The 14,939-nt window shown below is 43.1% G+C and overlaps 1 protein-coding gene across 8 annotated transcripts in view; it reads left to right on the top strand.

The window, feature by feature from the left end:
* Positions 1-14,939, top strand: part of LOC147635179 (golgi-to-ER traffic-like protein) — a 168,894-nt gene that overhangs the window by 25,433 nt on the left and 128,522 nt on the right. For all 8 annotated transcript variants that reach the window (XR_015266607.1, XR_015266609.1, XR_015266608.1 and 5 more), the window contains exons 2-3: positions 1,731-1,810; positions 13,600-13,678. Coding sequence is in view for 4 of the 8 variants with exons in the window: in XM_086802380.1 (XP_086658506.1) it covers positions 1,731-1,810; positions 13,600-13,678 (159 nt within the window). In the remaining 4 variants the exon portion in view is untranslated. The remainder of the gene's footprint in view (positions 1-1,730; positions 1,811-13,599; positions 13,679-14,939) is intronic.

The following is a 14,939-nucleotide window of genomic DNA, read 5'->3' as shown; positions in this document are numbered from 1 at the left end:
TTGTGGGTTGACTACCATGAGTATATAACATGCACGTTCCTAAAAGGTGAATTTGGGCATGTTTTTGGATTCATCTAGGTATATATATAAAATGTTAGGTCGGCTACAGTAACTGCTAACTGCTCACGACTAGCATAAAGAGCGAGACGGCTACTTGGAGGGTGGTGAGACTGACCGACGTAGCTTGTGCTTGACATGCCCCGGACTGGGCTCACAAAGGTGACGGCATACGAAAAATAAATCCTAAAAGATACTACTTCTGTACATGATTCTTGCACTGTTGATGAGCCAGTTTGTCATCTTGTACCACAGTGCATGAGTGCACGTGACATTCCATCTTGCTTAGCTTGGAAGTTGGCGGTAGGTTCATAGCTTCGAGATAGTCCGCCAATATTTGGATACTCGAGGAAGAATTCTTCATCTAGCCAAACGACGTCATGGGTCTCTCGATCTTTGAACTTTGCATAAAATTGGCGAAGACGTCGTCTAGAACCATGCTTCCAGTAATGTAGAAGGATTTGCTCAGGCTCTACTTCATCAACCATTTTTGGCTGCTGCTCTTCTGGAACATTCTGCAATGAAGGTTTAATTTAAGGCTTTAACCAAGAGACGTGGAAGACGTTGTGCATTGTCCAACTTTTTGGCAATTTGAGTTGCATGGCGAGTTCACTTATCTTTTTATGATAGGAAAAGGACTAAAACTTTTGAATGACAACTTTGGATAGTGCTTGCCCTCTTGCTTGAGTCGTTGCTTCATGATCCTTAAATATATCCATTCACCTTCTTTGAAATTGATGTCTCTTTGTGACTTGCTAAGGCTATGAATGCATTGTACTTGGTGAAGATTATGCAACATACAATCAAATTATATTCATTGAGTCGTGCAAGTTTTAGTTTATTTTATCCATGATGAGATTTCTTGGACACTATGTACAATATCATAGCTTTATGAAATCTTACAATAAGTGATAATATTGATGCAACACATTTATATAATTGATAAATGGAAAAAATGATTATTGTATTAGATATGCAATTATCAGGTATTATAGTACAATAATACATAATACTGTAATTCGTTTGTGTTATCAACTAGATGGCACTTAAAAAACTTTGTTTTATTCATTAATATCATAAAATATATTATCAATAAGAAGATTAACAAAACTTGGTATAAATTGGGGGAATGAAGATGCAACAGCTAGTAGAACTCAAGTCTTAAGAGCAACACACCGTGATGAAACTAATGAATGGAGTCAAAGAAATTAAATGGACAGAACACGATTCAACACACCAAATGTTTTGGCCACCACTCATGCCATCGACTATAGAGAATGAGAATCTCCATGCAAGTTAAAGAGTACCAACCATCTCATTGAAGATTCACAAAGCAACAACACGTACTAGCACTCCACGCACCAAGATTGGTTTAAAAGGTTGGGTGAAGTCATCAAAGGTGCTGAAAATAAACCTCATGGCTCCAACACTTGTGATTCATTAATTTGTGTTTTTTGTTGATTGCCTATACTGTTGCACTTATAGTTATACATGTGAAATAAGGAATAATTTTCATATAGCAAATAATTAAATGTCTTACATTAGTAGTGATGGAAAATATATTACATAAAATAAATTAAAACTGAATAAAATGTTTGTAAGTAATTGGCTTTTTTCTATATATGCCTAGCTCATTGTAGTAGGCCAATGAGTATTTTGCTATGGCTCTGTAGACTCTTGAAAAGCTGGAGAAGAGTGTGCAAGCAGGAAATTACTATGAGGCACAACAAATGTACAAGACTGTGTATGCCAGGTAATGCTATTGAGGAGTTCAGCTGTTTTTGCTATTTTTGTAAGGTTTGTGCAGAATACAGAAGACATTTTAAAGGGGCTTTAAGCTATATGCTCAAGAATAGGGATGAGTTGCATTAGGTGTAATAACCACAGTCCCCAGGGGTCACAAAGAAGGAAATGACATAAGGCTTATGGTGCCAATTAGGTCAAAAGTGAGGCATTTAACAGTGCAATGAAGAGTACATGGAGCAAGTCTAAATGGTGCCATGCTTGTGACTTTGCATTATATTTGAGTCTCTGTTATATTAAGTTTCCAGTTTTATCTGGAGAACTTACTATGTTTTAGCTGTTTATGTAGTTTTTATCATCTTTTATTGTGTAGCAGTTCTGTTTAAAGAGGTTTTGATGAGTCCTAAGGAGCTTGTGAAGTCTTCAACACTGCTTTGCAAGTAAAAATGCATTGTCAACTTGATTAGACTGGCTAGAGCCAAAAACAGGCCTCTCTAGAAGCTTTTCATGGCCCCGAAGCTCCCCTAATGATTTGATCACATCAAAGATAATTATTAAAGCAGTAAAATAGCATTGCCGTTGGTCTTAAAAAGCCAATAACCCTATAAGTGGCATAAAGTATGCTTTTTCTGCCGCAAAAAAACAGCTCGCCCACTTCTGCTCTCTCTCTCTCTCTCTCTCTCTCTCTCTCTCTCTCTCTCGTACAGACCCAGTTACATGGATGTACACTTGTCTCATGCAGCACGATGTGCTATTGGTCAGATTTGCACATCCTCACACCAGCTTGAGATTGAGATTGGCCGATATAGAGGTATACCAGCTGAGGCCAGGATATGTCGAGTATGCCATGGGGAGCCAGAGACTGAGCTGCATTATATATGCCATTGTACTGCATACTATGAGATACGTGGTCGTTTCCACTGTTTATTCAGACAGGGTTTTGGACCACTTTCCAGAGTCATGGGGTACCAGGACCAGAGGTGTTTGGGATTGTTCTTGCTGCGGAGATATAGAGATAGCCTGCTTAGGCGCACAGAGAGCCAGACTCAGAGGCACATTACAGACTTCTTTAGTCCAGCCATCACTGCGCCAGATGGACCACAGCAGCAGCAGGACATGGACACCAGCGGTACACTGATTGATCGTGCGATTGAGCTTGGGTGGTCCAGACGCCCACGACTACGGAGGAGGGCATCCCAGCATAGACGGAGGTTGCAGCGGCGGATTCGGATTATTCTTGCGAGACATGCGGGACACCTGGAGGCACCTATAGTGTACCTCCCGTCCCACATGATATTGTATCCCCTCATTGTACTCCACTCACCTCCATAGCGTACCCCCCCCCCCCCACTATATTCACACCCTATAAGGGTTTCTGTTTACCTTCCAGTTCCAGTTTCATTTTCTAGGTGCCAGTAGTATCATCGTTATTTTTCATTTTCTGGTTTTTTATCCAGACATTGTATCAGATCCACCATGATGTAACTTTTTGGTCTCATAGGTCATTATGGCCTTTTGAAGACGTTAATATAACATTTCATTTCATTTCATTTCATTTCTCTCTCTCTCTCTCTCTCTCTCTCTCTCTCTCTCTCTCTCTCTCTCTCTCTCTTTGCGCTGCCCGCCTGGCACCTACGCAGCGCCCTTTGCCCGCTTGTTGCACGCACCTGTGCGCAGCGTGCCTGACCGCCATTTGTTCTGCTATGTGCGCACCCACCTGCGCGCAGTGTGCCTGCCCGTCATCTGTCCTGTTCTGTGCGTAGGCAGTCCGCTTCCCTTTTCCCAATCTGTTCTGCTCTGTGCGTAGGCAGTCCGCCCCCCCTTTTCCCATCCACCCTTGCTCGGGCCCCCAAGGCAGCAACTAGGAGGAAACGTGTCTGAATCCCGGGAGGGAGAACAGCATGGTGAAACCATCTTTCACACCCCCATGAAGGCACCAAATGCCTACCGTAGAAGATAGAGGGAAGGGATCATGTCGCCTGGCTCACGAAGGCTTGCGAGGATGGCCCGACGAGATGAGGCCCGTTATGAGGAGATACAGCTGCACATAAGGACAGAGATGAGCACCATGCGATAGGAGCTTGAAAAGGAATGGACTGAGCAGATGCATGCCCAAAAGAAAGTGATATACGAAGTGCTGAAGGAAGAGATATATGCCCAATTGACGGGAGAAATGCAAGCCCAAGTACGGGTTGAGATGGAATTAGCCCAAGCTTTGATGTACACGGAAATGAAAAAAGAGATGCAGAAATGGAAGGATGACATGCTTCGGGAGATTGGCACAATGGTTGCATCGTACGAAGGCACCTTGAAGACATGTATGGCTGACCGTGAAAAGGTAACTACCCCCCATAAGGATAGGACACAGCAAGTTTGGAAAATACGGATACACCCAAAAACTCTACATGCTACAAATCCTAGCGACCCCTTCTACCACCTCGTGCTGCACCTCCAGGTGTTCCCCTGACCTCTGAGGATTATCTTCCTCAAGGTCAGAAACCTCATCAACAAAGTGGAGTTGTGCCGCCATGGCAAAACGGGAAATTGAAAGAAAGAAATGTCTGCTGCTGCAAGATAGCTATGTGACTTATTCTGAAATTCAGAAAAGCAGGGAGATGACTTATTCTGAAATTCAGAAAAGTCAGGAGAAAAAAACATACATTTCACTGGAGAAAAGCATGCGAATTAAAGTGGCCCACTTGTACCTCATGCATGAGAGATGAAGATCCGGCTGAGAATCCTCGCAACGCCTTTAGTCGATTTCGTCAGGGACAGAGTACAAGGGACCTAAGGCCTCTCCTTTTGTGGCAAAAATAAAACACCTAAGTGCTTTTTCCCAAAAAAACTAGGCCTGTTTACCAAAACCAGATCCCCTCCACCCCCGCCCCCACCGCCAATCCCCCTCTCTCACGCTTTTCAAAAACATCCTGCATGCTTTGTTTATAACAAAAAATAGCATAGCTCTTTATTTAAAAAACATTATAGTTAGCTGCAGCATGCTTTTTCTGCAAAAAACACCCCGCCATTTTCTCTGCTCTCTCTCTCACACCTTTCCACCAGGCTGAACTCGTGCACCACCTGTTTGCTGGTCTTGAACAGCCATTTGAAGCTCTGTACGGCCTGCTGTAGGGCTTTTACAGCCCTCTGCGCACCCTGTATGACCAGCTTCAGACAGCTGAAATGTGCACCATCTGCTGGCTGCACACCTGTGCACATCTGCTGGCTGCTACAGAGCTGTTTGTGTCCAGTTCTAGTGCACAACCAGCACTCTTGCTGCACGGTGCACCCCATGGAACCTGTACCTGATCGCCTCATCTTTGCACACCTGGCTACAACACTACAGCCATGCAAAGCGGTTACATGCACCATGCAAAAACAGACACAATTGCAGCACCCACTGACAATTAGAAGAGAACCTAGGGTTTCTTTCAAAAAACTAGGGGTTTCCCGGGACAATTTCCACCTGGATGCATGCAGACAAATCTCCTCTTTCTCCCCCTATCTTAGAATCCACATGAATCCTATCATGCCAGAAAAACCCTAAAAGAGCTCCTACTCCTTGCAGATTCAAAATGCAGATATGGTGACCGAGAGATACATGGCTTAGGTGACCTTGAAAAACAAAAATGACACGTAAACCTTGTGTTTTTCCTGCTTCCCATGATTAAGCTAGTTCTGATACCAATTGAAAGGGACTCCTCCTAAGGATCACCCGATACACACGCATAACGAATATTAGAGAAACCAAAAAAAGGGCTGCAGACAACCTCACCACCCAACCGTAGGTTCACGCTTGCAAACCTCCCCAGGGGTTGAGGTTCCACTCCCACAAGTCCATGCTAGTTAGCCTTGGCGTCCCATTCCACCAGTGCTGGGTCCTCGGCAAGACTACTTGTAATCCACCATGTCCATGGGGCAAGAGTAAGCCTCTTGGTCCAAGTCTAGAGCACAGGGAATCAATAATAACCCAAGACTCACTTACATAGTGCTTATTGCTGCTATAAATAATAGTTGAGTCATAAGTAGCCAATAACCTTGGATTTATTAAATTTAGACCTTAGCCACCTGAAGCCACCTGCTTTCCCTAATCCCAAGGCTCCCCTAACCGTGTTGAATTAGTCCCTAACCGTAACGGTTAGTGCTAGGTACGTAACATTTGGCCAACCTACCCTTGAGAGACTCCAAAATCTCCTAGTAAGACATCGTTAGTCGGATAGGGTCACGCATTGAATCCACTTGCTTTCTATAATCCTAGGGCTTCCCTAACCCTGTTGGATTAGTCTCTAACCCTACTGGTTAGTGCTAGGTATGTGACATTTGGCCAACCTGTCCTTTAGAGACTCCAAAATCTTCTGGTAAGACTACGTCAATCGGTTAGCGTCAGGCATTGAAGATGATGTACTGGTCAATAACGACTGGAAGAGTGTTCCAAACGCTGCCTAATTTGGAGTCTTGCCAATAGATGAAGAAAAAGAGTCATTTTGAACAGCTTGAACCAAATGCAAATATTGTTTCCCCTTACCTTGTTGATCATGGACAACACTTCAGCACATAGAACGCCAACTGATTGTAAGTTTTTGTTTGGTCATTCGTCTTTTGGAATAATGCACTAGAAAAATTCAACTTAGTCCCTCCAAAAATGACTGGTAAACTTGGCATCGTGATTTGATACAATGGTCCTAGGTATGCCAGGAATTGGTTACCAATGTCGGATAACAACTTTGCAACATCTTTAGAAGTAACATTAGCCCTCCAAGGAATAAGGATAACAAACTTGCTAAAACGATCAACAATCGTCAAACACTACGTGTCATGATTACCTTGACTGGGAAGCAAATTTGTCACAAAATCCATGGATATATCTTCAAAAGGGCCGTTGGAATCGACAATGGTTGTAACAAACTGACTTTCTTCCCATGCGGCACTTTCACCTTTTGAGAATTGGACAATGTTGCACATAAGGTGTAGGCCAAGCAGGGTGTGCCGTGACAGATTCAACCACTTGTCCAAGAGATAAAAATAGAGAGAGGGGAGAGAGAGAAGGGTATAGGGAACTTGCACAATACACCACACGAAGCGGGGAATGGGCCCCGCCTCTTTCATGAATTTATTCAAGAACAATCCACGGGCTTTTCCAAGCCAAGACCAATACAGTCAATGAATACAATATCTAACAAATATGTCGATGAAGAAATTTGGGTTGAAGTCGATGTCGAGGCACAAGATCTCTAATGCCGAGCACACCGCAAAGATGACCCACAAGAGTCTCTGATCGTGCTAGTAGCAATGTCCAGAATCTGATATCAAATCCCATATCTCAATGATGTCCAAGAAAACTCAATACCCAATTTGTAGAAAATCCTCAAGAAAGCAAACACCAAGTTGGCGATAGAACCCTTAACCCTGATGGCAGATTTATGAATATGGAGTCTAATCTCTTGTCGAAAATCTAAAGTGTACACATGGCAACGTCGGCGGCGTTGGCAGTGCTGCTGGCAGCGCTGCTAGAGAGCAGCGCTGTTGGGCAGAGGATGAGGGCAGCGTAGAGGGCGGCAAGGAGCAACACAGGTGGTGGCAATGGCTGAACTGGGCGGCACAGGGTGGCGCAAGAGGCAGCCTTGGCGGAAGATGGAGGTGCATCCCTAGGCCCGGTGTATGGAGAGGGTGGTGAGGTTGAGGATGATGATAAAGATGTTGATGATGATCTCCTTGCTCTCCACACACTTGATGCCAAAAGAGAGGCTCAAGGTTCTTTTTTATACTTGGGGAGAGCATCGCTTTTTGCCAAAAAAGCTCTAGCCAAGCTTTTTGCTTTGCTTTCGTCTTTTTTGCTTTTATATTTTAATAATAAAAAAATATTACTCATCTTTTGCCAAAGTTCTTGAATTATTGCTTTTCTTGCTTCAGGGTCTTGCTTTTTGGCCTTGGAGCAGCTTTTTGGAAAAGCGGCTTTTTAGCTTTTTAATTTGGCTCAAGTGCCCTTGGCTCGCAGTCAACTCATTTCAACTTTTTGTTTTTTCTTGCTTTTTGTTCAAAATTGGTGCTTTTTCCTGAGCCAACTTCATGATCCTTATTCCCATGCTTTCATCAACCCGTCCATGTGTCCGAGCATGTGTTCCATCATGTGAAATAGAGCTAGGAGGGCCAAATAGTTACATTCCCTCCCTCTTATATCGCTGTTGTCCTCAACTGCGAACTGCAAGTGTTCCAAGCGCATCCATATGTTCCATGTATATCCATGTGTTCCAAGTACATCAAGTACATCCATATGTTTCAAATATTTCCCAATACTAGTCCTGTCAAGTGAGCTTTTGCATTTGGTCGTTCCCCATATCTGTGGTGTCATTTGCTCATCTGGCAACATCTCTATGCCTCTATGCCTTATATTTGTTCTTGATGGTACGTCTTCATGGCCTGTCACGTGTTAGATAAAACAAATGCATACTTACCTCTTGCAAGAAGTAGACAGAAGAACCAATATGCATCATTCGCATCTACTGGGCATTCCAGGTACTTGCTAGGTAGTCTGGAGCCCAGTGGACTATCACATGCCATAAATCCAAGCATTGTCCATACATCAAAAACAACACACAAAGTCAAAGAAATTCAAACATATATCAGTATGCAGCGCACAAGTAATGATCCTCCTATTCATGGATTGTCCTGTTTGGTTTCATCGGAAACTGTGCCGAGCTATCTAGCTCCTGAGGAAAACCGCTCAGACTATCGCTCAAGACCATTTGGTCGCTAGGACGGCTCGAGAGTTCATCAATAGTCATATGGGCCATTTGGTTGCTTTGACAGCCTGACTATGAAATCCAATACAATCATCTAGGCCATCTGGTTGCAATGACCGCCCGACTGTGAGATCCAATACAGTCATCTAGGCCATCTGGTCACAATGACCACCCGATTGTGAGATCCAATACGGTCATCTGGGCCATCTGGTCGCAATGACCACCCGACTGCGAAGTCCAAGTTATCTGGCATCGTTGTCGTCCAATGGGTCATCTAGCATTGTCGCCAACTTGCCACCGAAATACAAATCTTACTCCTTGGGCTATCGAGCATGGTTGCCACCCAAACTAGAGCATGTCCAAGTAACCATTATATAAGCACAATAATGATCAATTCCAGTCCAATATCTATATATACAATGAAGAGGGTAGAGGCAAAATCCCTCCCTCTTAAATCTGTCTTGATCACAAGACGTCCATATCCGTACTTCAAATACATCTGGACCAACCACTTTCTCATAATCTCCAAGTATATCTGGATAGTCCTTGAAGTACTTCTCTGGCATCTAATAGCAAATATTTCTTGAATTCCAAGAGGAGCTTTCTGACCATTGTCTTTCCTCTTTTTCTCACAGAATGAAACTCAGTCTGTTCTAGCTCTTCCACCCCTGGTGGTAACCTGTACATGGTCCCAATAAACTGTCAAGAAATGTGTGTCGTCCATTGATCAGAAAGGTCCAACCGATGATATACATGGTAGATCTTCTTGGTTTCTTGAAGATTTCCATATACCATCATTCCTTGGCTTTGGCAATCCAAAGATAAAATCCATAACAATACTCTCCCATAGAACATTCAATGGGTGCAATAATCCTGCCAGCTCTTGTCGATCAAAACTTAACCATTTGACAAAACCAAACATTCTCGAACATATAAATCAATGTTCTTTCTCATACAAGGCCTAATACAAGTAGCTTTCCAAAGCTTGAGTTGTAGTCAGTATGCTTCTTTGCTTTGTGTAAGGTGGAGCATGACTTTTCTTTGTTCACTTTTGGCCTCAAATCCTTGTTTCATGTAAACGGGTTTGCATCATAAGAAAACCCTTCTTGATGACATAAGAAGTCACCAAATCTCTATTCTGCAATCTGTTCCAACTTCCATCACATTTGAAATCCTCTTTGGTAGCATAAAGATCCGTCATCAAAGTGAAATCAATATGGTAACCAATAGAAACTGCATGGCTCAGGGGTCTCCGAGGTAATGCATCTGCTACCTTGTTGTCTTTGACGTTCATAGGCCACATCATGACCACCTTGGTTCAAGACTACTCCAATGCAAGCTCATCATGTTCGACCACAAAAAGGTCTAGGATATCCAACACTGGTCCTTTGCTAACATAGAGTTTCAATGCTTCAAAGGATTCTGTTTGAACTTTGGTTCACAAAGATCGCATGCCTTTCTTTGTTAATACTTGCATTGGTCTAGCATCCACTACAAACCTCTTGACAATATTCTTGGCATGATGTCAATCTGAGAATCCTTCTGAAATGGTGGCTCTAGATCCTTCCGACATGGTGACCCCTTTGGCACAGAGATAGACTTTGGCAGCTTCAACTCCTTCAGCTCAGTGGCTCCTTTCGTGATGAATTCTCTAAACATTTGAGTCCTTCTTTGGTCCTCTTTCCTCTTGGTTCTCTTTTGTCTCTAAGAAATCGTCTGAAGTGCTGAAAGTGTTGGTACTTTGCTGATGACATGGCCGTGGTCTCATGAGTAATGGATCAACGGCCCTGGTTCCCATCCTGAAGTCCTGTATTGGCCTCATAGTTGTTCCCTTCATTAGGCCCTTGGTCTCCCTCCGCTCTTGACATGGCTCTGTCACCCCAAGAAAGTTTCTTCAAGAGAAATCCTACTATGATACCATTGTAAGCCCAGCGGGGCTTGTCGTGACAGATTCAACCACTTGTCCAAGAGATAAAAATAGAGAGAGAGAGGGAAGACAGAGAAGGATATAGGGAACTTGCACAGTACACCACATTGAGCGGGGAACATGCCCCGCCTCTTTTAGGAATCTATTCAAGAACAATCCACGGGCTTTTCCAAGCCAGGACCAATATGATCAATGAATACAATATCTAACAAATATGTCGATGAAGAAATCTCGGTTGAAGTCGATGTTGAGGCACAAGATCTCTGATGCCGAGCACACCACAAGGATGACCCACAAGAGTCTCTCACCAGGCTAGTACCTATGTCTAGAATTTGATCTGAAATCTCAAATCTCAATGATGTCCAAGAAAACTCAATACCCAATCTGTAGAAAATTCTCAAGAAAGCAAACACCAAGTTGGCGATGGAACCCTTAATCTTGATGGCGGATTTATGAATTTGGAGTCAAATCATTTTCCGAAAAGTTGAAGTGTACACGTGGCAAGGTTCGCAGCTGAGGGCGGTGGCGTTGGCGGTGTTGGAAGCGTTGCTGGGTAGAGGCTGAGGGCAACGTAGAGGGCGGTAAGGAGTAGCACAGGCGGTGGTGGCGGCACAGGGTGGCGCAGGAGGTAATCTTGGCGGAAGATGGAGGTGCATCCCTGGATGGAGAGGGTGGTGAGGTTGAGGATGATGATCTCCTTGCTCTCCACGCACTTGATGGAAAAAAAGAGGCTCAAGGTTCTTTTTATACTTGGGGAGAGCCCCGCTTTTTGTCAAAAAAGCTCTAGCCAAGCTTTTTGCTTTGCTTTTGTCTCTTTGCTTTTATATTTTAATAATAATAAAATATTACTCATCTTTTGCCAAAGTTCTTGAATTATTGCTTTTCTAGCTTCAGGGCCTTGCTTTTTGGCCCTCGAGCAGCTTTTTGGAGAAGTGGCTTTTAGCTTTTTGATCCGGCTTAGTCTCCTCTTTCCAATGGTGCCCTTGGCTTGGAGTCAACTTAGTTTGACTTTTTGTTTTTTCTTGATTTTTGTCCAAAATTGGTGCTTTTTCTTGAGCCAACTTCATGATCCCTGGTCCCATGCTTTCATCAACTTGTCCATGTGTCCGGTCATGTATTCCATCATGTGAAATAGAGCTAGGAGGGCCAAATAGTTACATAAGGGAACGATCCCTCCTCATTCTGGGTATGTAGAATTGCGTGTCTATCTTCTCCAATGTTGAATTCATGCCCCAACTACCACCGGTGATGGCGTCATGAAGAACAACTATCCTAAAGTGCTTCAAGCCACAAAGTTTACTTTTGTTGAAAAGCCAACCATCTTGTATCAAGAAATGGGATGGTCTGTGGTATCCAATGCCTGCTCCCATTGAGTACCGAATTCATCGAAATCCATGTACTTGTGCTTCATCTCATCTAGTCCTGTACCAGCAAGATCCAGTTGTGTGGTTTGGATGTAGGAAATGGTTCCTTTTAGGTGCAATGCATTGGTTGTTGGATTGGCCGTGCCTAGAAGATACTTAATCATGCTGGAAGATCTGGCTCTAGTGGTGCTGTCGGTTATTCCATTGCGAACTTGCCATTGTTTGAAGCCAGCGTAATGCGTGATGATCGATGCGAACCTCAAAATCGCACCCATAGAGCCCCTGTAGCAAAATCAGCTTCAAATTGATGAATCCAAGAATGGATAGTAGTGGGGTTGAGTTAAGTATTACACTTATTTCTCATGAAGACCAATCAAGGAAGCCGTTGGTACTGCCCTTGCGTTGAGAGCTGCAAGGAATTGCTCGTGTTCCACGTGCTATCTTTGGTTCTCTTGCGCGGCGGCGTGAGTTGCTGCTTCACAGCACATGCATCGGAAGCTCAAGCACTTATATTTGCAATTCAAGCAGAGACCAGTGAGGGCATCCGGCCGGAAGCCTAATAAATGATGGTACACCTTCCAGAGGCTTACACATATGTGTGGAACATGCACTCCTATTTTAATGTTTGTACAGTTTTTCTACTAATGTGTGAATGCCAAGCTCACATAACATGAAAACCCGGGTGGACAAATAATTGGGGCATCCCTTTACTTAAAAAGTGTGGACAGCCCCCGGTGTGTGGACACCCGAGGGGGCCACCCATCAAGCTTGTGGGCATCCCTTGCCATGTGTTAGGTGGTGCCACCACACTACATGGGTGGTGGGAGGAGGCAAGGAAAGAATCAACCATCCAAAAGGAGGTGCGTCAATGTTTTGGGCTAATTTTATATCGTTGAGCTGTACCGAGGAGGGTAGATGGGGCTGTAGCACCTGCTGTACGGCCATCTTATGCCTTCCCCTTGCAGCTTGGAGTCTGCTTGAGGGCTGAACGGCCATTTTTCACCATTTCTACAGCTGACCGATGACTCCTTGCCCTGGCCCAAACCTGTCAAATCTGCTGTATGGCCAATTGAAGGTTGTTTCGGGCCTCTGTTTGGAGTGATTGACTGGTCTAAGAGCTGGCCAGAACATTCTACTATATTCGAAACACACTTTCTTGTGGGTTGTTCCGGGCTCAAAGGCATCTGCGAGCTGTCCTGAGTGTTTGGTAAATTTTGGTGCAGCTTTGACCTTTGTTTAACCACCACACAAAAGGGGAAAGCTGCAAAGACTCGTCATACAATGGTTTGGGCTATTGTTTTCCATTTTGTTTTTATCTGCAAGTCATTGTATTGATAACTCGGTGGTTTGGGATCACCCTTAAGCTTGTATTACAAATACTTCTTGATAATATCAATTATTCCTGCGGGGCGGGGTGGAGAGGGGTGAGGGGTGGGGCATCTCCAGCCCCCATGAGTAGTTGATGGTCTTGTCATTTTCAAGCACAATGTAGTGCTATGTTGGTCATCTTAATCTTCTTGTGTTGTGGTTACATTAAAGTGGTCAACTAGGTTATTAGTCAAGTGCTTCAAGATCCACACTGCTAGTTACGTTGACAATGGAAATTCACATTAGCAATATTATGGAGGCATCTGTGCGAGAGGTTACACACCCTACAAATTTATAAGAAGTATAGCAAGAACAAGGGCCTTAACTTTCCTGTGTTAGATGTGGATGTAGTAGGATTGAATTATGTGTGCTCATTTCCGAGTGAATCTGGAAAATGTTTCAGGTACATGGTTGGAAAAAAGTATGCAGAGGCTGTCGAGCTTCTTCAATCAGGGGCTTCAGTTCAGCTTAAGCATGGACAGGTTTTTTTCTTGTTATTTTATTTTTTGACACTTGTAAGACTTTGTTGATAACGTCTCAATACACAGAAAAAAGGCCTCATGCACCCTTTTACATGCTCCGGGGCAGCATACAAACCCTGAATTGCACCTCACCTCTCAGTTAATCTTTCTGATTATAAGTCTCCCTAGCCTGTTGCATGCTTTTTCTTGGTAGTATTTCGTGTTCCGTGTTTAGTACTAGTCTTGTAATTGAGCCACAAAAGTGTTCCGTGTTTAATACTAGTCTTGTAATTGAGCCACTTTTGAGCCACAAAAGTGGCTCAAGGCTAATTTGTGAATTTTGAAGAAATGGAAAGGCAAATCAAGTTAAAGTTCCATGAAATTACTTGCTTGGTAAACATGCATCTATCTAGGGTAAAAGTTTTGAAAAAAATAATGTACCTTTTAAATTCACATTTTCAAAATTACTAAAAATAGCTTAAAAAATGCTACAATAGCATTATCTTCAAGGAGACGTGTAAAAAAGTTTCTTTAGTTGATACAAGGTACATGCCAAAGGCCTAAATATACATTAAGGAATTTTTGTATTGCATTTGTAGTGTGCTAAAAAAATATTTAAGGTTCAGTGTAAAATTTAAAAATTAGAACTAAAAAGAACAAAAAGTGCCGAAATTATGACCATGAAGACCAAGTTTTTTGTCACTCGATTTTTTTTTTCCAACTAAAATCTTGTGTTGAGTGTATTTCCCTACTAAGAATCTCTTTGAAACAATATACGATTTTCTTACAAATGTCTCTAAAAGCCACAAATGTGACTTTTTTTGTTTTAATTTTACCAGGACATATCTTCTAGCCGCTTAATCATCCTAATGCAAGTCAGTCTATTGCATAGACTTTGGCCATCAAATGAACAACCATATTCATTGGTTTCCTTCTTCGTGTATGAAAATGAATCAGGGGAGTCATTTTGTGATTTAGGCAAGCTATGGAAGACGGCTTCATTCAAGAACTTTTTTGAGATGCATCCTAGGCTTTTTATTTTCCTTGGAAAAAAAGATTTTTCTATCAGTTAGCAAACAAATCAAACAAATCAGCCATAATGGCTAAGTACCAACTCATCTCCATAGAGGGGAGCGAGAATCAAGAAACCTCCAAAGGGGAAGGATGCTCTTCTCCCGTGGCTGGCGGCTTTGGGAGGAGAAGACTACCTCACCAACACTGCCAGTGAGAAGAGGACCGTGACGCCAAATCCTCAGTAAGGCCTTGCCGCGATTTTGTATGC

Source organism: Cibotium barometz, chromosome 9 (genome assembly GCF_041138505.1).
Source record: "Cibotium barometz isolate CiBa-2024 chromosome 9, ASM4113850v1, whole genome shotgun sequence".
NCBI lineage: Eukaryota > Viridiplantae > Streptophyta > Polypodiopsida > Cyatheales > Cibotiaceae > Cibotium > Cibotium barometz.
Note: the sequence above shows the minus strand (reverse complement) of the source record. Positions and strands in the feature narration are given on the sequence as shown.